At 41.2% G+C, this 22,486-nt stretch overlaps 1 protein-coding gene across 3 annotated transcripts in view; it reads left to right on the top strand.

Moving 5' to 3' along the window:
• LOC117766521 (protein shisa-6) overlaps positions 1-22,486 on the top strand; it is a 75,679-nt gene that overhangs the window by 852 nt on the left and 52,341 nt on the right. For all 3 annotated transcript variants that reach the window (XM_034593615.1, XM_034593614.1, XM_034593613.1), the window contains exons 2-5: positions 30-954; positions 5,997-6,154; positions 13,805-13,900; positions 14,331-14,399. In XM_034593615.1, the coding sequence (XP_034449506.1) occupies positions 392-954; positions 5,997-6,154; positions 13,805-13,900; positions 14,331-14,399 (886 nt within the window). In that variant the 5' untranslated portion in view covers positions 30-391. The remainder of the gene's footprint in view (positions 1-29; positions 955-5,996; positions 6,155-13,804; positions 13,901-14,330; positions 14,400-22,486) is intronic.

Below are 22,486 nucleotides of genomic sequence, written 5' to 3'. Positions count from 1 at the left end.
CCGTGTATTCACACATCTCTTCTACGCAGCGTAACTAAGAGACACGGTCATACTCACGAACAACCGCTCATGGTAAAGAAAAGGCCAATTTCCCTGGAGGACATCGGGTCGTTGTCACGTCTCTGCAGCCCAAAAGCAAAGAAGACGCCTATTCAAAGCGAATTTCTGTAAGAAAACGAGCTCAGTGGTGGATGACAACAAAGTCTGAAGATACACAAGATGCGAGAAAGCTGCCAGTCAAAGTTCGTCAGTGAGAGCTCGACGCGTAAAGGAGCACCTGCGATGAAGAAACCCGCAAGAAGCTCCACTCGGTAAGAGGTGGGAAGAGTGACGCTGAGAGAGAAAAGACAGAAGAGTGGAGGCAAAAGGACAAACATCAGCGCGTCCTCAAATGATGGGGATAAAGCACCTTCTGCTTCTTTTGATTTACTTAGACCCACTGAATGTCCTGTGCGCCGCCACCGCCAACAAGAAGACCAGAACCCCGCCGAGGAGGCCCCCAAAGGTGAAGGAGGTCAACGGCAGCACCACAGCGGTCCCGGCGGCCGTGGCCGTCCCGGGGAAGATCACGCAGCTCCAGGCTCCCTCGGTCGTCCAGCACGACACCTGCCTGGGCTACTACGACGTGAGCGGGCAGTACGACAAAGAGTTCGCCTGCAACAACACCGACCACCGCTTCTGCTGCGGCAGCTGCTTCCTGCGCTTCTGCTGCGCGGACCGGGGGAAGCGGCTGGAGCAGCGGAGCTGCACCAACTACAACACCCCGGACTGGATCAAAACCCAGGCCCCGTCTCCGGCGCCCACAGGTGACACGTACGACCCGGAGCTGGACCAGACCAACGCCACGGTGTACATCACCTGCGGGGTCATAGCGCTCATCATTGCCATTGGGATTTCTGCAAAAGTTGCCTATGATAAAGCCACCAAGCCTCCTCAGGAAATGAATGTGCACAGGTAAGATTGTTTATGCTGTGGGATGATGAATGAAAAAAGTAGAAAATAAATGTTTATTTCATCTTGTGTGAGGTCCTAGTGGGAACCAGTAGGTTTGAGCACCAACTGTGGGTAAATCTGAAACTTGACAGGTATTTCACACCTCTGAAGATGGTAGAGGTGATGTAATCCCATTTGTATGAATTTACACTGTAAAGCTTTATCCAAGGGTTTTTAGTTGGAGGCAGGATCCACTCATATGCCCCTGATGCAGTTTCAAGTGTGTTCATTCCAGTGCGTCATTATCATAGTATAAAATACGTTCTATAGTCTTAGCCTGTAGTGACACCGTATTCAAGGGAAAGGACTCACCATAATATGATTTATTTCCCCATCCAATAGTGTTAAAGTGAAAATCTAAGGGTGTGTACATTTAGCTACGTTCCTGGCATCTGATTTACAGAAGCCTACAAAACTTACAGTTTCAATATCACATGTTCCATTCAGCCTGTGACCTTCAACACACGCCTCCCCAGAGCTTCCCTGTCAAAAATGTCAAGCTTGTATCCATTTTCATGGTACATGTCCCATTCAGTGTAGATGCTTGGATGGGGAGGGGTGGTATTTTATTATATACGTTCAACCTCGGGTGGGATGGAACAAATGCCACTGAAAACCATAATCATGTTCATCCTGAAGGGAGCCGTCTCCTCTTCAATGACAATATTTATTTTTTTACCTTGAGGCGCTGAATTGTTCAATGAGCATTAAAGCCACATAAAAAAGACATCCTGTGGCTGATTCAGTCACCAGCTGCAAACTGCTAGAGGGGATATTATATATCCCACTGTCATCAGGACATCAAATGTTTTTCTTGTTTTGTATTATTTCATACAAGGAACTGCTGTTTCCTGCTCCTGCGTCCAGAAACAAGCAGCTTTAATCCAATAAACCAATAATTCCAATTCAACGGTTATGAGTTCTTCCGTGATGAACGACAACTGTCACTAGATTTTAGTAGGAATGTTGCTCAGTTGTGATTGGTGTTACCCGTCTTTGTTCAAGTGAGCTTCTTCCATTTCAAAACTGTGAGATAAGCACAAAGAAAAACAGAAATAATTTACTGGATGGATGAATACGTCTCTCATGTGGAGTAATTCTAAACTGTTTGCTCAATTATTTGGTGTCCATTTCCTGATTCCTTTGCCCAGAGAAAGAGGCTGTTTGAGAAAATACATTATCGGGGTCTTTAAAGGTGGATGAATCCTCTACCTCTCCTTTAATTGGATCTAAACTTCCACTTGGTTCCTCTTCTCATATTCGAATTTTAATGCTTTTACTTGTCTTTCATTTTGGGCTTCAGGAATATATGAGTGTCTTGAATATTTCCCATCTCAATTAACAAAATTGTCAGCCGGTTAATTAATCATAAAAACTGCATATATAGAACAGGTCAGCGTCAAAGTTAAAGCAGCAATGATCTTTGCTTTTAAAAAGGTACGTGACACTTTAATGTGAAAGGAACTGAATGCTGGGATGAGCCCGGAGAATATCCTCTAACTCTGTGGTTCCTGACACTGCTACAGAGCATTAAAGTGACATAGTGAAAAGATTTACTGATGTGGTTCAGTCTCGCCCCTTTCAGATGGTCATTTTCAGCCATAGGCAGCTGGTTTTAGTGAAGAAGATCGTACACTAACAAAGAAAACCGGTGCCAACACAAGCCAGCAGACAGACACAGTTTGAGACAGAACTAGTGAACATGTTGGAGCTAAAGAGATATATCTCTCACGAGTCCATATCTTTAAAAAAAGAGTGAATGTTATAGAAATACATTCTAACGTTGCTCCAAAATTCTAGATTTTTGAGTTTGACAAATAAACTTCATAGGTGCGTTGTGTTCATGGCTTATTCTCACTGCTCCCAAGTGGCCCAAAAATGGTTATTACAGGTTTAAGTTTTTTGAATGGCAGGAGAGACAATTTAAATATACAGTTTTGCTGTGGTCTGTTTCCAGGTAGAATCCATGCATTGGTTTCAATCTTATCTTATCATGAATGTCCTTCCACAAAGTAGCTACGAATGTGTTTGACTAGCAGCCTGCACAATTAAGATAAAATTGAGAAATACATACACATGTCCAAGCTGCATTTTGTGCAATGCATGCTGGAATATTCTCAATACCTGCTTCAGTGTAGATGGAAATTGTAGAAAGGGATGAACGGGTGTTGAGTTCGGTGTTGAGTCGGAATGAAATTCCACTTTTTTCCACCCACTGATAAAGACACTTAGTCACTGCTCTTATCCCAGCGTCACTTGAGTCACCTGCTATTATCCAAAGTTCATTTTGGACAGAACAGAAGAGGACGTCTTGTTTCTCAGCCAGAGCCCTGATGGTTGATTCAATGAAGATAATTGAGCATTGTTTTTGCACCGAAAATTTCAGTGCCTGTTGCTTTGAAAATGTGAAGGGAGATTACTCATCTTTCTCGCACAGAGGAACAAAGGAACAAGTTCATGATGGGTAAATGTAAATTCCAGATTTAAGCCCTGACTGTGACACACAGGATCTCTCAGATCGGCTATATATTAAATTCAAACTCCGCTTATCACTGTTAGTGCTTTTCTGAAAAGGTGACAATTCTCTGCTTTTATATCCACATGGACTTAAGAGTCTCCATAATACAGTATTGTTTTTATTTGAAACAAAAAAGAACATAAAATCTCCTCATGGTGCATTTTTATTTTCCATCTATTCTCTGAGAAATGAAGAGATGGGGAATTTTATGTCTTCTTACTGGGTCCTCTATCCTAGCCAAGGGGCGCACTTTCAAGTGGATCTGCTTAATGCCGTTTACTTCAGTGTGAGCTGTGGCCATGCGAGTTCGGAGAGGGGACGATTAAATGAGGAGGCATGGCTTCCTGCGTGCTCAATGGTGTCATTTCTTCTTTTTATGATTTGTTTATTCTCACCACCATTTGGCGCATTGAGCAGTCATAATGAGGTCTGCTGGAATAGACCTCAGAGGCTGGCAGCGGACATCCATGCTGACAGCTGTGACCAAAGAGAAGTAGTGGAACATAGGATTAGCTTTATATTTGGCAAGGGTGTGCTCCTTTTAAGTGGGAGGCTTCTTTGTTAATTTCCTGTGCTTCTCCAAAGTGATTTAGACTGATGGAGCACTGCGAGCAGACTACTGAGCTGCTGGCAGACCTTTGCTGTTTGGTCTGTGACCTTCACCGAAACACAAGAAATGCCGAGTGAGAGCTAAAGCCAATGATTTGAACAGGCCGTATTGATCACCTTCTGCAGAGCAAACTGAGACGCAATTTATGCCAGCTAGGTGAGGATAATGTTTTGGTCTCTGGCTAGGAGGACTGAGAATGGGGAATAATAAAAAAGCAGCAGAATAACAAAGTTCAATGTAAAAGATGCAGAAATATTCTATACAAATATGTTGTTGGGATTTGGCAATTTAAGCTTTGCAAAAATATACTGGCGTTTCCAAATGTGCTGTGCAATTAAAAAATAACAGAGCTCACTGGAAATACCAAAGATATGTTCGAGGTCATCGTAGCTTGCACACTAGAGAGTGCCAACGAGATGGTAGTCATAGTTTTGCTCTGCTTTTTCACAGATGATCACAATTTTTTAATTGCGCAGTCTAGAAAGATTTCCACCTTTTTAAAAGGGTAATGCTGTTTGCATTCTATACTTGGTAATGCCAATGGATACATGAAAATAAAAGAAGAAGCAACACTGATTATTTCCCCAGCCTCTTTGTAGCTGCCAGACCCAAAACGACAGTTTCCTACTGAAGACATTCATCTTTTAAAATGGGTCACAATTATGACATTTCCTTAGTTTAATTCAATTTCTGTAATATTCATAAAATAACTGGACACTGTAGTTTTTAGCAAATAATGCTTAACTTGATATTCATACACATTTGATGTGAAAGAAAACATTCTCAGGAGCAGGACAGAGAACATTGTATTAAAAATAAACTAAACTTTGTATTCTGTGTAATAAAAGGGGAAAATATCCCCTTATGTTGCTCAATGATGTGTAAATAGTTTTTGGACAACAATAAAGCTCTTTGGCACAGCTGAATAACATCTACTGGGCTTGACTTTACACACACTCTAAATATATATTTGGATTTATTTGTTGTATAGGACTTGTTGATAGGTTTTTTTATCTTCTTAAAATGCTGCTTTAAACCTGTAATGTTTATTTATCTGGTATTAATAAAACAGGAGATTGTTATCGATTGTGGCGTTCCCCAAGGATCGATTTATGGCCCAATGTTGCTTCAATTGACATTCATCTTCTCAATCAGGTTCTACAGACTAGGTTAGGTTTGGGCTTTTTTTCCCCTATAGATACATTTAACATTGTTTAATAGCTGTATGTTTTGTGATTTATATGCAGAGCCTGTTCTTGCAAACTCTACCTCCTGCTGCACACGACATAGCAGCCAACTAGGACAATTCAAAATCAGGTCGCCTCTGTCTGTGAAAAAGAAGCAGCTAAAGTGTTCTCCTCCTGGAAGGGAAATGCTATTAATATGCAATATATCTCCCAAAGTCACTGAGTTATAGAAAAGTAGACTATGCACTGGCTGTAGGTTGACATTGACATTGTTAAATTGGCCTTTCATGTCCTTGAAGAAAATGCAAAGCCATCCAGCACTCCACCTCACAGACTGACCCTGTGGCTCCAGAAAGTTTGAAATGGTGTTGATGAAATATCACTTTTGTTTTGTGGGTTCAAAGGAGAGACGCAACGTTAACTTTTTATAAATGGCCCTTGAGCTCTGGTCTGGGAAAAATAACAGAACGGGTCTCTACCCTGCTACTGAAAGTCCCTTGCAACTGTTGCTGTAGTTAGCCTCTCTGCCTTACTCCAAACCTCTATGCTTTAATGGAACTGTGGCTAAATAAATTAGGAAGACCTTTAGGGGGCTGGCAAGGAGAACAAAAATGAAAATGTTGGTAATTGAAAATGGGAAATATTTCAGTTTAAATCTTTTCATTTGTGTTTTTCTTTTCATTTTTAGAGCCCTGGCAGACATTCTGAGGCAACAAGGACCAGTTCCAATATCTCAGTATGAACATGAAAACATTGCAGCATTTGACGGGTCACCCAAAGACGAAACACCAGTCAGAACCTCGAAGAATCATTACACACCTGTTCACACCAAGGCATCCAACCACGGTGAGTGACATTATTTTTATACAGATCAATAGCTCAGACTCTGTATGTTTGAAGGCCATATGACTCACCCTGTGTGTAGAATTCACCCCGTGTCCATTTATAAAAATCCTACTTAACTGGGGTGTAAAGCTTTCAGTGTGTGTCGTACGGAGAGACTCTCTTTGCTCTCTCGTCATCATCCTGTGATTGACATCCTCTGAAGTAGATAGATGGGCTGTGAGTCTTAAGCTTCCCTAGGAAGAAACGTGTAAGAACATATATAGCAAATTAAATGCAAAAGCCTAGATGAGTTCTGCTCTTCCACACGCTGTATTTACACAAGCCTACTCAGCACTGGCTCAAAATTGAGATGCAAATTATCATGTTCTCCGAGAGACGCAAGCTTTTTGTCCGGAGATAATTCTGTCGTGCAAACGCTGTTCCTCCTACTTTTATCCCGTCGGCCTCCCGATTCCTGCTCCAGGGATCAGCTCGTTTGCTAAGTGCCCTAGTATGGTGTCCCAGATTCAACAGTGTTATGTTTCACTCTCGTGTCACCCTGCCTCCACCCTCCTCTTCAGAAGCACCAGCACCCATCATGGAGGGAAAGTGTCAGAGGACCGCTGATATAGACCGAACTGCAGGATGTGAGCTGCTTATCTCACGTCTCTACAGCAGAAGGATTTGAATTTACTGGTGTAGTGTTAGGAGAAACTACTTTTGCCTGTGTTCTGAAAGCCTAAGAAAAGTAGATTACTACATGGTCACTAATCCAGATGGTCTTCAATTATCTTCTCTCCGCCTTACGTTTGCTGTAATAGTTTAGGATGCAGTTAGATGATATAACCCGAATCACCACGTGTCTTGAAGGTAACAATTGGGTCATTTTCCTTTCTTTATAACACAACTAGTGCAGTGTTCTAAGCCTTTGTAATGGTTTAGAACAGAGGTAATGCTCCCGAGCTTCTTCAGAATTATTCCTTGTATTGGTGAGTCCTCCTCAAACAGTTATTATTATACTCAATCAATATGCTTTCAGTTTGTATTGATTGTATGCTGGGTACTGTGTGGAGATACCTGGTTTATCTGCAATCAAAATTTGATAGTCACTGTTTTTCATGAAATCATTTTATAAATGTTGAACTTATCGTGTGTCCAAACTGCACCAAATTTGGCAACGCACGTCCCAGGACCACTAAGAATACACATCCCAAGTTTAAAGCAGAAAAGCTGAACAGTTTTCGCCTACATACAGACATATGCAGTATTTATAGGGTTCAAGATGTTTCCAAACAAATACAGGAACGCAGATAATATATTATAATCAAAGGTTTGTTTGCAATAAGCTGAAGCAGAATTCAGAGAAAAGGAGAAAAAAAATGGAAAGGCTGAACGAACTATATCAGACATTAGTGCCACTAAGACTGAATTATCAACCACCCTACTTGTTGTTCCAGGCCCCCTGGAGCTATAAGCCTGCTGTAATTAAATTTCCCTCAAATTTGTTTGATGATTCTGCATGCACCACAAACATCATGAACTGAGTGTATGATCCCTAGCACTTGCATTATTACTTGTTATTAAGGACGAGACGGGCCTAGAATACAATTACTTTATTTTGCATCTATGGAATGTGAACAGTTTACTGAAAAATTACTAATTACTCGCTGCAGAAATATGGGCTCGATGTACCAGCACAACCTGGTTTCCACTGGTGTATTAATCTGGCCCGAAACCTAAAGGGACTCGCACTTCATCCACAGAAAACACAAGAAAGAAAACGGCACCTTAATGGCCCAACGGTCCAACATCTTATCTGTTGAAAAAGCTGCAGGATCACGAAGGCAAAGACAGCACGGCAACGAAACCAAATAAATTGCAGCATGTTTTAAAAATCCGTCTCTCAAAACCACTCAAATGAAAACCTTTTTATGAAGCTCAGTTCACTTAGTGCATAAAAACGGTTTAATGCACAGAAGAAGATTCCCTCCTGACAAATGATTGAGGACAGTTTTGCTGAAGTGCGGTGAATTGCTGTGTGCTCAACTTTTTAAAGTCGATGTTGTGCTTATTGTACCCCACGGTACCTTTTCTGTGAGACTCAACGTGGAATGAGGTTTACTCCTTTAATCACAAAGCCACGCAGCAGCGCTTTGCTCATAATGTGAAACACCCACAGAAAACATGTCGTAATTGTCCAGCCTGTGTCGTATTAGCCCGCTATTGTGTGATGTGTGAACAGTAGCACGACACATTGGAAGGGTGAAGGATTTTGAGTGGAAAAGTCATTAGTGAGGGGGGGGGGGGCAATGGGAAGACATGACTCAGATTTAATGACAAAGGTATGAACATTTCAAAAAAATGTGTAGAATGGATAAAGTTTAACACATTTATATGACAAGTCCTGAATTTCACATGTCTTAAGCTGTTGTTGAGCTTCTATTACTAAAGGTTTGAGTGTTATTTTCAGTATTAACTGTGTAGTATTCATCTGCAAGTTTTGTTAATCAGTCGTGAGCTTTTGTGAGGACAAACTAGAGTTTTACACGATGAAACTGAGGACATTTTGAACATTTTGTAATGTCTTTGCTTCGTTAATTTGAGGTTGAAACAAAGGAAAACGTTTACTGAGTGCTAAAGGATTGAAAAGTGATGTCGAAAATTTACAATATATGTATATGACCTTATTGTTTATGTGACAGGTCACTTGACGGGATAAAAGTCAAAGCTGTATGCTGTTCATATTTGCAAATTCAGAAAACGTATTTTAAAGAAGGTCTTTTACTATATTACAGTACAAATTATACTTTAACTGAAAGAAAATTGAATTATTTTAACACATCAAAGCTAGAAAATTGAATAATAAGTACTTGACATAGAACTTTAGAGATTGAAGGTTTCAGTCTTTCAGTAATTACATTGTCCTTGTTGTTGTGTTTTTGAAAAGAAGAATTTCTCTATACTGCATGTTCACATCCCTAATGCAGTTTCCCTATGACAACAGTAATTGTCATTTTCCCTGCAAATTCTCCTTCCCCCCCCCCCTCTTTCCTTGACCTCTTTACATTCACCACTGATGTCAAGGATACACATCCACTTCAGCTTCATGAAAAGGCCCTTAAGACGTCAGCTGACAGCTACAGCACTTCTCTGATCCGTAACCATCTCACAGCAATATATAAGGTTTAATGGATGAAGAGGAGAAAGATAGATTTGGATAGATTTATGGGACACTGAGCATCAACGAATATGAACGATATCGTGTCTAACCTGTTGATCACTTCTCTGTATAAAAAATGCAAAAATGGGGGGAAAAAAACACGATGTGCAGCAATGGTTGGTTTCTCGATTTTCGACGCAGCAGTGTGTGATGTGAACTCATCCCACTTTGCTGTTCCCGAAAAGACATCATCCTCACTGAAGCGCTGATAGTGTGCGTCTTGTGGTGTGGATGGCTCCTCCAGAACTGTCCTATAGAGTGAGCATTATCTCTTCAATATCCCAGAGCTCCGTTCTGTTCTGTTCTCTCATTTTGTGCTCTAAAGTTTCTCTGTTGCTGTGAAAGTGGGTGACAAATGTCCTCCACACTTTGCAGACAGGGAGAGAAATTATCTCTGTAGGACACTCACAGCAACTGGATATGAGATCAACTTTGGGATGACGTTTTTTAGAGGATGACGTCCTGTTATGGAGATGGGTCTGGATGTTTCAATCTATCTGTAGAGCAGCAATTAGAGACATGTTGAACAGATGGACGTGTATTTATTTGAGAAAGCATATCTGCTGCCATCACAGCCACCAGGGTTATGTATTTGGGGGTTTTCACATGGCAGATCACGGATGTTCCAGATCATTCCTCAGGTGATGGATGGTTAGATCCTTATTTCCTCCCTTTGCCGGAGTTAGGAGCCTTTTTATAACTGTATGGTAGATATGGTGCTACAGCCAAGTAGCCTGTTAGCTTATTGGAACATAAAGACTAGAAACAAGAGGAAACAACAAGCGTGGCTCTGTCCAATGTTAACAACATGTTAAATCTCATGTGTTTCCTCTGCTCAGATGTGTGGGATTGTTTCCTGGATGTTTGCACCAGTCACCTCTCGGCTCCTTGCCAATCATGTGTAGTTGCCAGACAACCAGAGGAGAAAATTGCTGCTCCCATCCAAGAAAGAATCCCACACATAACCCCTGTAAAACCACAAGTTTCCATCTGTACATATGGGTTTCATGCATTAAACAATTAGTCAATATAGTCAAAGTAATGAGCAAATATTTGTCCAATATTCTGGGCTCTGTTGGTCCGATTCATTTACCCTCAAAGACAAGGAAAACAGAGACAGAACTGGTTCTTTTAAATACTCTACCCTTCTAAGTCAGAGGCTGGACTGGACAAAAACACACAGACATGTTGTGTGTTGGATTCTGTACTGATGGTGCCTTGGTTTTTTGGAGCAAATCAACACAAATCGTGTAGTGGTTAAATTAACTTGAATGACCCATCCGTACTTCTGACCAACATGATGGATGGATGCACAGCTTTAGAAACCCACCTACCCCTCACCTTTCTGACGCCGAACAGGGGATGTCTGGACTCGACCATTTCTGTCATTATCCAGCACTTCATGCCATGATTACTCCTCTTTGTGAAAGTGAGACAGGTATTTTTCCTCTCTCCCCAGCTCTCAACAAATTAAGCTTTGTGGCACTTTCAATGCGAACGCACAGGTGCAACATTATAGATGCTATCCCTGCGACCCGCCCACCTCCCCACCCCCTCTCTGTCACAACCAGGTTCTTACTCCACCTTCCAGTGGCACGTTCAGTGCGACTATAAACACATTTGATTTCCAACCTGATCCGACAGCACGTCAGAACTAGTTCTGGGAAACCATAAACAAACCCTTAGAGGTGCTGGCAGGTAAATTTGGTGTTCTGTTGGACCAAGCCAGCTTCTCTACTTCCCCTGAGGCTCTTTTTGTTCATATTTAAGGCACAGAGAGTGACACCGTACTATTTAACTATTTATTTAGGACTTCCCTTCATTGGAATTAATAAGCATCCTATTCAGAAAACTGCCACAGATCAAATGTACATAAACATAAATGAATAGAGGTGTTGTACAGTTTCAAACAACTATCCTCGCTGGAAATTAAATGATAACTGTATTTGTATAGCACTTATCTAAACAAGGTTACAAAGTGCAATAAAAATAAAAAGGAAAAAATAAAAAAGGTAAGGGACACATTCAATTCAATTCCATTGTAAGTGCCAAATCATAACATATATAGCACAAAACCTCTGGCAGAACCAGACTCAGTTTGGGCGGCCATCTCCCTCGACTGGTTGTGGTAAGCAGAGAAAAATGGAAAAGAGGGGTAAGAAGGGGGGGGGGGGGGCAGGAACAGTTGCGTAACCATCATATTTAAGCTCCGTCAGACTGGTTGTTATAATGAAAAATAATAATATTCAGTTGTAGCGTCATTAAGGTGTTTTGGCCTTTTAATCAACATAGCGTTGCAAGTCGAGCCTGAGGGTACATTGAGGCTGTAACCGGACTGGCTACAGGTTTGTGTGGCAGTACTAAAGCCATGTGATGTGGTTGAGGTAAAGTTTTCCTTAAGGATGATATTATCTCCTACCCTACTTGAGTCTGGGTTTGAGTCACTAATTTGATGACTGTTTACTGTTCCCTAAAGGCCAATACAAAATATTTCACTCTCAATCAGGATATTTGAGTTTTTATCTCTGAAACAAAACCGTTTTCCCTTCATTCATGAACGTTGGATGAAAAGTGGTTATTCTTTTAAAGGAGGGTCAGGTTTTTTTTCATTGCAAGTGTAGATAAGGCGATTTTGATGAACATTTCTCTAGATAAGGGGCTTTAGGTCTGCACTGGCACATGGGAGCAATTTATATCACAGTCAGCATCTTCTGATTTCAGCTCCAAAGTGGCGTCCTTGGAGCAATGCAGAGGTTATGAATCATCAGCATTTCACTTTAGGAGACATCGCACTGATACTATACTGTATCATCCACATAGACACAACACTGTGCTGTTAAAACAGTCACTGGACACAGGAAAACGTATTCATTCTTGTCGTTTGTGTACTTATTGATTTCTTCGATGGTCCCAAATGATCGACAGTGGTCAGGGTGCATCAGTAATCAGGTTATATTTATCCCCAGGGTTTGATAATATGAAAGAAGCCATGGAGCTGAGGCTTTAGTGCCAAACCTTGTTGTGATGAAGACAAGGCCCAGTGGTCCCACGTGGTTCTTCTCATTATGATAATTTGAAATGCTGTTCGATCGCTGCTTCTCGAGGCCCAAAGGTCTGAGTGATGTTATTGACTTTGAAGTGGTTCCTTGGAGACAGAGGCATTTAACTGTTTGCCAGTTAATGTCGAGTGAAAGGAGGAGATGTGATCTGATGAAGCAGCTCTACAGTTTCGGGATCTTTTTTTCCCCCTCAGTTCATCAACACTGTGTTCTTTAATTTCTTTGAAGAACCGTCTGTGATTGGCAGGACAATTGAATGTCGTCAGGGACCTTGTCTTGCTCCTTGTGTTCACGCTGTACTCTCAATTATAGCAGTGGTTCGGAGGAGCGTTAACAGTGGCGTGGTACAAATTGCATTACATTGTGATCCTCTCACGCCGAGGAAATCCAAAAGTGTGTATACCTGAGGTGTACTGCATTGCCTTCTTACACGTAACTCCCCAAAGACCTAAAAGGGGGTTAAATCGATTCTGAAATCAAGTGTAACAAAGCCAATTATCTTTCCCCTTGGTGGGCTAAAGGCACCGCAATTTCAGTATCTAATTAATTTAAACTTTTCCTTTTACTGTGAAGAAAGAGGAATGTTTGATAAACAGGGGCTGAAGCCTGCGGATTGCATCTCTGGCATCCTTAAGCAATATATTGATGAGCTGATGATCCCACCTGAGAGCCACTTTAGTCAGTCATACCATTTTAGCTCTGTTTAGTATTCTTGTTGTATGTGGCTGCTCTTTTTTTTACAAAATGGCAGAATTGTCTGGGGTATGCAGTAAATATACTTCTCGGAATTAAAGCACAGTACCCCCAGCTTCTAAAGTGGTGGAACTTTGCAGTTAAATCAGTTTCAATTTGTGTTGTTAGTGGATTTACACTTTCAACCGAAGACAGTTTGAATCACTGAAACTAATGGTCTGATGCTGTCCTCTCATTGTAGGTCTTTTATGGATCACCGAGCAAATTTAGAATCCAAGATGAAAGAAGCTATGGTAAAGTGTGAATGGCCACTGACTTCGGAAGAGTTTTTCCTCGTTCTGTTTTACCATGTCAAAAAAACCCAATCCTCATTATTACTTCACAGAAAACCATAATCGACTCTCCCAGATAATGTAGCGACCCTATAGGTTTACGCTAAGTTTAGCCTTAGCTACTATTGTTTGTGTTCTGTTAGTGATGTGAAATAGAGCGGCAGCCGAATCAAAACATTTGAAATGATAACAACTTTGTGCTGAGACCTACGCGCTGATACGTTTGGGTGAAGATTGGGTGTTACCCATTTTAATGACGGTGCTCGTCTTTGTCATCTGCAAATGTTTAACTCATGCTTGACTCGTGAAATCATAGCTTTTGAATGTTTTGCTGAAATTCTCCGCCATTTTGTTTTTGTCTTACCAGGCCACTATGGGAAAGAGAACCTTCGCAGCGGAGGCCAAGACATGCACAACTTCATCTCCTCCGGGTTTGTGACGCTTGGACGTGGCCACTTAAAAGGTAAATTCCCATCTTCATTATCTGTACTTCACAGTGCCATGAAAACCAACTTAGAAGTGATAACACGTTTACTGTCAAAGCGTCTGTGTCATGCTGTCATCCTCTTTCTGCCAAACGAGTGCGCAGTCTAATAATCGAAGAGAATGTGACTTTTTGTTTCAGCTCAGTGCAAGTTGGACATTATGACACATCGTGGCTTGAAGTGACATCTTGCAAAGTCCACGCACACATTTATTATCTATGGTTAAATCCACACTACCAATGACAAAGTCACACTTCTGCACTTGACAAGCAGCCAGTGTGAATACAGCCGGGCACAGCCGTTGATTTCCATTCTATTGCCTTCCTTTGGGGATCTAATAAATCAGAAGCGGTCCTGGAGTGAGAATGAGCTGTAAACAAGAGGCCTGTTGTTGTTGTTTTTTTACAGCGCAGCACTCCATCGACGAATCGGGGCAGATGTCCTGGCAGGGCGATCTGGACATCCCCATGTCCTACGGTACGTTCGTCATGTTATTCAAATGTTCCGCTTTCCTGCTGGAGAGAAAAGCCACACAACAAGGCTTTCTGCTCGCACCTGATAAGAAAGCTCCCCCACACTACACACACTACACACACGCACACACAAACCAGTTGAGTGCCCTTGGCCTGTAATCACAGCACAGCACGTCATTGGTTGCAGGGTGCCAGAGTCATAATATTTTATTTATTTCTTACAATAGGTGGTTTTGTGAGCCAACATATTTCCACTGGTGCTCGCCCGACAGCAGGTTTGACTGAATGCAGGCAACCTGCAGTTAAGTTTTATTTAGGTGACTTCTGTGGAGGCGAGGGCGTCAGATATACAACAGGGCTGCCTTGATGATTAACAGTATGAGTCTAGGAAACTGATAAACACATTTTAGGGGTTTGCAAGGTAAGTAGTAAGTTTCAGACTTTCAACTTCCTCGCGTCCGCTCTGATTGAGAGTGACAATCTGGCATAATTGTATTTGTTTATTCAGTTATTGTGGGTTTGCGCTGCAGTTTGCACAGATCCGTCACAGTTTGAGTTTGATGGTGACAGCTCCCTACTTGATGATGTTTGGCTTTCTGTTCCGCTGCGGTGACGGAGCTGCTCATGCTGACGACCCGGTGCTTCTGTTTGTTGTCGAGGTCTCCAGCACGGCTGAGGTTTAAACAGGTTTCATCAAATCTCAATCCAATTTTTTCAGTCCACTCTGAATCCTGATTCTTTTGAATCCCTTATTGTGTCCACATGCACTCAACCGGAAAATGGGAAAGATATATGAAATGTTGATGACATCATGTATGGGATTTATTTTTCGCAATCCAAATTTGTCTTTAATCTTGATAATCAACAATATTATATATAATTATATAATTTCTGGCCATTTCGTCCAGCCCTTATCCATACACCTGTGGTGGAGGGAGAATATAAATAATTTGATGAAATGTACTGAAGTAAAATTAAAACTAGGCGGGGTCTAATGTTATCTCCCCATCCCGATTGGATAAATGAACCAATTCCCCTCTCGTTATCGATCACTTATATATAAACAATGTGAGCATTGAAAAATAGTAGTGGCGTAGAAAGTAGATATTTATTATTGTAAATGTAGTGGAGTAAGAGTGAAAAGTATCTGAAAATAAATCTACTTAAAACATGTACTTAATTAGAGTAACAGAGTAAATGTACTTTGTATCATCCCACCACTGCCAAGTCCTTTTCCCAAACTATTACACTGATTGTCTTAATGTATTGGATGAATGAATGTTTAACTGGAAGATTACAGCAGACGCATCAATAGTACTTAGAGAATATTAATTTCCATGCAGGCCTTGCTACACTACAACAACTGTCACATCTACTTGTGACCGAAGAGAGACAAATTCAAAGAGTATTTCTGACTTCTTTCGACTATCCCCCGGGTTTGAAAATTAAATTATAACGTGTTAGTTTCTGGGAGTTTCTCCAGCGTGCCAAAGCGATCGATGGAAGCCTGTCGTGAGTTCCCACGCTCTGTGCTATCAGTTCACGAAGGTCTCTCTTGTTGATGAGCTAGTGCTCCAGCTTGTCTAAGCAGTGCACCATCTGGGAGAAGACGGGCACTTTTTTTTTTTGCTTGCTGTAGTTTTGGATTCACATCAGGTTCTGCTTCAAGTGACAGAAAAAGTGCCCGGAGCCAAAAAGATGTTTCTCTTGAGGAAACTGTTTTGGCACGAGATGTCTTTTATTAAGTTGATTATCTTAACTTCCAAGATTTTGAAGATACCCTTCCCCTTGCTTCTTGCCTTTCCTTACTACATTTCCTTGCTACCTTCCTTCCCTTCTAACTTCTTGTATCTCTGATTTCCTCCTTTCCTTACTTCTCTTCTCTATTTCTCTTTGTGTTTTTTCAGTCCTTTCTACATCTATAACTTGAACATACTTTTTTCTCCTTTTCCCATTTTGTATGTATTCCTTCCTTCCTCTCTTTCAACCTGTCAGGCTGACTCAAAAGTCTCAAAGCTTGGTTTCGTTTCTGGACATGTTGAATCATGGTGATTTTGTTTTTTGTGCCACTATCTCATCTAACACCAACGACAGCAGCATAGGGACAGTGCCACTGGAAGACACGACAATCTTACAACTATAGACGTATAAAAGATTAATGATCCATCCCCGCTAAAAGAAAACTGTTAAGAAATTTGATGACTTGAACAAACATCAGTGTGATAAGAACTAACCGAAATGACAGAAACTATCTTTGAAAAATATTTATTTGACATGTATTTTGACTTTACTGCAGCCAGCCACCAGGAGACAATCAAGACACTTCACTTTTGGGGTGACGTCATGTCGTCATACTTTATTTACAGTCTATTGTTTCGTTTTCACAAAGGAAACTTCACTGGTAATTCTCACTGAAGCTTCAAGGCCCCAAAAACACACAGCCTGAATAGTTTGTTATAAACAGTCCGTGTGATATGGGGTATAGATCTGAGTTAACACAAGTTTTGTAATGGAAACTCTGGATCATATAAAATATGGTGTTAGTGAAAATGTTGAGTAGAAAAAGCAGCACCTGACCAGTCACCGTACTTGTGCTATCTCCATTGCAGCTTTAGCCAGGACATGAATTTATACTAGAATTGCACTCAGAAGAGCGCATACCTCTGCCAAGGCTCAATGGTGCTTTTAAATTCAGTCAAATTTTACACGTTTATAGACATCGGCCATCTAAACCTTAATTTTCATCAAGATCAGGAATTATTCTCTGAGAAATCAATGAAAATGTTGAAAAACGCCCTATTGCAAAATATTGTGGGTTTTTCCCTGACCCAAACTGCATCCTTCCACCAAGTGATAATCCGTCCAGTAGTTTTTATGTAATGCTGCCAACTAACAAACAAACAGATTCTGAAGAAAACATAACCTCTTTGGCAGAAGTAATAAGGAAATTAAGGAAATGCTATTTTTCTTGTTGCAGGTCAAAATACATGTTGGTTATATTCATATTTCACAGTGTGGTTCCACTTACTGACATTGTTTTACCATCTTCTAGACATTTAACTCACCTTGTTTCACCTGCTTTAAAGAAATGACACACATTAATTCTTGGTGACACTTTACAACCCTTAGGCTACATTAGTGTCCCTTACTGAAGAAAGCAATGACATGAAATGCTGTTGTTAAGTGAAAGCACACACCACTTTAAAGTAAATATTGAACAGCAGGCTTGACGATGTCATCTCTCATGAACTGCACGATGAATCCTTTCAAACAAAGACTCATACTTAAGATGTTGTCAGAGGCAGCGACTCCCTCCCAACTGTACCTGTCGCCCTCCTTCTGCACCTATTAGGTGACAGGCTTTAGCGGCCTGATGGCGTTAGCTGTCACTTCAAAGCGGAGGTCCTGTCAGGCTCCATCGTACATGTCTGAGTTTAACAGCTGGCTGTCAGCAGGATTCGTGTACACACACACACACACGCTCACACACACTCACCGCCTGTCAGGAGGAAGCAGACTGACAGATGTGCAGTATGTCACTGCTCACTGCGTCCCACCCTCGCTCCAGCGCTGCTGTGCAAACATCGCCCGTCTCATTCCTGCAGACAGCAGATCATATCTACAGTGAATGTGTCTGCACAGGTCATCTGACTCTGGGCTCAGCATTCTGTTGATAGATGAGCGGTGTGGAGGAGGAGAAAATAGTGAAGTGCAGTTGTGGTACGGGTGATAATGGCAATAATATCGGGCCCACTAAATGATTTAGCTAATTTGATTTGACTATTATTTCTAAGATAATGGACTGATGTGGACATGGGTGTCTCGGGTGCTGACCTCTCTCATGGAAGCAACTTTGTTTAAATCACTTCCTCTTTAGCATATTTTCTACTAAGCAACATTTGGTTTGTTACTGCAATGCTTTATGTCGAGCTGAATTAGAGCTTTTATTTTGAAAAGTTGCGATCTTGGGTCTGACATTTGTGTTGATGGCTTAACAGACCTCTGATATAGCAGAAATGCAATGTATGACAAAATAACCGAAGTTCAGTCAATCATTCAAACTTATATATACACACCACACATGTATACAGTAATACATTTAGTTTTATCTTATGAAAAACATTAAATATAGATTGACTAGAACCCAGTTGATCGTAGATGCACAACGGCTTCATTGTAGATAAACCAAGTAGGATGAGCACAAGGTTTCCTAACTTCACTTTGAACCATAGTTTATAAAAAGCTCTGCACACAAACAGTAACAACGTGACAGTATGTTGTAGAACTGTTTGAGGAGGACTCACTAATGAAGAGGAATAATTCTGAAGTAGCTCTGGAGCATTAACACAGGACAAGAGAACAGCCCATTCCAAACAGGCAGGTTTAGAATATTCACTGCACTAGTCTCTTCAAACTCCAGCATAATCTATTTCCTTTCCTCCCTCACATCTCTTGTTCCCCTACTTCTTTCCTCTTTCCTTTTGTCCCTCCCTCCTTCATGCCTCAGACATTGCACTGTTCACTCACAATACATTCATCAGGTAAATGTTATTACCAATAACTTTATATATATTTTACACCTTTCCTAAATTTCTTCTTGCTTTTTCCTTCCAAACGTTTTTTCCATTTTCTCCTCCTTTCCCCACCTGCCTTTATTACTCTATCCTTCTTCTCTTCTACAACTCGTACATCCTTCTATTTGGTTCTTGAAACCATTTTTATTCCGTCCAATGGTAATTGTTAATTTTTTCTTATCACCTTTCAATGGTTTCCATCCTTCCTTCTGTTCACTCCTCATCCCTCTTATCCTCACTTCTCTCCTTCCTGCCCTTCCTTATTCGCTCTCTTCTTTCCTTTTCTCAACTGATCTGTAAAACATCAAATATGAAGGAACAAGGTTTTGACTATTTATTAAATGTAAATATTTGATTATTTCTACAGCACATATTAACAGTTCATGACAATCCAGGTACGGCGTTAGATTGTATTTGAGTGATTTCATATTAGTGTGCATTGAAGACTATTTATTTTCACTGCGTCGTGATCAGGCTGCTTTTATTTGCACACACCGTGCGCCTCAGATAAACACATTTACATTCACATCCACTCCCTGTAAATCAACTGTTTTCTAAGACAAACCACGTCTGGGTACAAACGGCTGCGACCTCAAACTCAACTGTGTGTGTCTTTGTGTAACATTTCATTGTTTGTGTAAGAGCGTCGTAGTGAAAGGAACAGTACAAACGGTACAGACGCGAATGTACGTCACGGACTAACAAGCTGCTAAACAAAGCTCCAAGTAATGTTGTCATTAATATTCATGCATCCGTGATACGACACAACACTGTTGAGCTTTGTGTGAATCCACAGAGACGCACAATCAACCGCCGCTCGAGTGTTTGGCTCACGCGGTAAAGTGACTGTGTGAGGCCACCGCCAAGGCTAGGAGAGATGGATTTATGTCTGACATCAGTGAGCGCTGGGAGAGAATGGTTGTGTTCGCTGGCCCCCGTCTGTCCGTCTCTATACTATTGTCTGTGGCGAAGCGGCCGTTTAAAAGCCCCGGACCCGAGCAGGTTTATTTTGATGGAAGCCAAACAGCTGCCACAGTAGATGTCTGAGCAGAATAAAATTCCTAAACCTGAGCGAGAAGCTGAAAGAGTTGCGAGATCAATATCTGCCTCCTGAAGCCCCTAAGTGTTAGAGAGAGTTTGGTCTTCTACAGGATCGGGCTGCTGTTATTACAGGTTTTTTTTTCTTTGCAGCAACAAATCCTGTTATTATACCAAAACCAAAAACAACAATACCGCCTGACTTCTCTTTCCTATCTCTGGCACTCAGCTGCCGCTCCGCTGGTTCCTTCTTAAAAAACTCAAATCTTTTGAAACAGCTCTTTAACCCTTGCTTTCGTTTTACAGGAATTTCCAAGACAACTGTGAACTGTACTTATATTTATATTCTTAAATAACAGGAGCGAATAGTAGTTTGGTATGAGGCTGTTTTTCAGTTGTGGAATAACATTTAGTGCTCTAATAAGTTTCAGGCTGTGAAATGTTTTCACTATCCCAGAAATAAACAGTGCCCATGTTCATTTAAAACTGGTCAGCAGGCGAATTACTGTAGTATTTAGTCTAAACTTTGATTTCTGAATCTACATCCAAACTGACCAGTGTGCTTTGCTGCATCTATTGATCATTCATGCTCTAAAATCCACCAATAACCAACACTTTTTCTGTCAAATGGCCAAAATATATCACTTATTCAAAACATTATTTGAAGCAGACATCGTGCAGAGACTTGTGTGTGGCTGTCAGAAGATGGAAACGTTAAAGAAGATCAAGGCCGGTTTTCTGCCAAGGCTGATGTGTTGGCTCGTGCTTGTTGTGAAACCACTGACGTCTTGTGCAGATTGATCACTAACGTGGGCGGGAGATGAGTCTAGGAGGTCGGGTTGGTGGTCACAGTAAATGTCTCATAACCAAGTTGTTGAAAGTTATAAAACTGAACAAAAACCCTTCATCATAATGGTTTTATAAGGAGTATATTGGTCACTTTGACACGTTATCTTTATTTTGAAACTGAATTGCTGGACTTTGATGGAATTGCAACTTCATGTAAACAGCCTCTGATTAATTAGGATTAAAAACTACTGAGCCCAGGCAGTACATCACCCTCCACTCTATTGCAACTTTACTGGCTTCTGGTCCTGCATCCTTTAAAAAAAGCCCTCCTCCTCCATACCCTGACCCACCAGCACATGTCTGACCTCCTCCACCCCTTTATCTCATCCCAGACCCTGCGGCCCTCGGACATGGGTCTGATTTCCATCCCCTGCACCAACCTGAAAGCTTATGGTGCTGGGGCATTCAGTGTGGCAGCCCCCTCCCTCTGGAACTCTATTCTATAGAGATCCGCAACGCCCCACCTCTGCACACTTCTTCAATTCCTCAACACCCTGTCCACATTGACACCGATATTTTGAATAACGCTTGCGTTTTAACTTACATAAACTGGGATTTTTACCAAAGCCTTTTAAAGTGCAGATTTTCAAAAACTCTGGTTTCTATGTATCCAGTTTTACAGGTAAAACAGAGTTTGGGAAACAATTACGTCACAGATGACTTTGCCCATGCCCTCAGAAACAACAACACACAATGGGGGCCACATGCCACTTTCTCTATGATTCGTTAGCACTAATGGGTCTAATTACAATTATTCACTGCACCACATTACCGACATTTCTGTCTCGCCAAATATTACTTGGACCACAGTGTTCTTCTCTGGTATTTCGCGGATCACCACCTACTGGTCCATGCTTGTTTGAGGGATTGTATTTGTTTCACGTTCAAAAGGAGAAAAAAAATCTGCCGTAGTGCAGACGAGGCATAAAACCCACCTGTTTGCTATGTAGGCTAGCTTCATCATCTGCTGTTATTATTTTGTGTTCTTGGTTTGTTTTATTTTTTACACACTATACAAATCTAACTTGATGTTGTTGTTATTATTATTATTAGTGTCCATCAAATAAAATACAGGTGCTCAATGAATTACAATGACAACAACTGGGAAAAGCGGCAAATAATCTTTTTTTAAGAAAGTGAAGCTAAGAACATGAAACTTTTTTTGCTTGAAAAATGACTTTGATTCACCATATATGATATAGAAAAGAACGTAGACTCATTTTTTTTGCACCTTTTCACAAAACCAACCAATCGCATCTCTAAATTGTGCGAGGTTAAACAAACACATTTAGCAATCTCTAGCATCTCCCATATGTTGTGTACAAACATTCCCCCTTGTCCTCGGGGCTTTTTCATTTCTCTCCTTGTCTCCTCCGCCAGTGGCATCCACTGATGTGCATCCTGCTTAATTACTTTTTCATGAATTGCTCCCTGTTTTCCTCCGGAGGGAATTGCTTTTCCCTCCTCATCCCCAATCCACTTAAGGTGACCTTGTCTTATTGGGACGCACTCTTGCAGCGCCCCCCACCTCCCTGCGCTCTAATCCCCCCAGACCTACAGTATCTGTGCATGGGCATGAGTGCGGGCTGTGTGGCTGAGCCTGAGTGCAAATGGAGGGGAGTTAAAGTGT

Source organism: Hippoglossus hippoglossus, chromosome 8 (genome assembly GCF_009819705.1).
Source record: "Hippoglossus hippoglossus isolate fHipHip1 chromosome 8, fHipHip1.pri, whole genome shotgun sequence".
In the NCBI taxonomy this organism is placed as follows: domain Eukaryota; kingdom Metazoa; phylum Chordata; class Actinopteri; order Pleuronectiformes; family Pleuronectidae; genus Hippoglossus; species Hippoglossus hippoglossus.
Note: the sequence above shows the minus strand (reverse complement) of the source record. Positions and strands in the feature narration are given on the sequence as shown.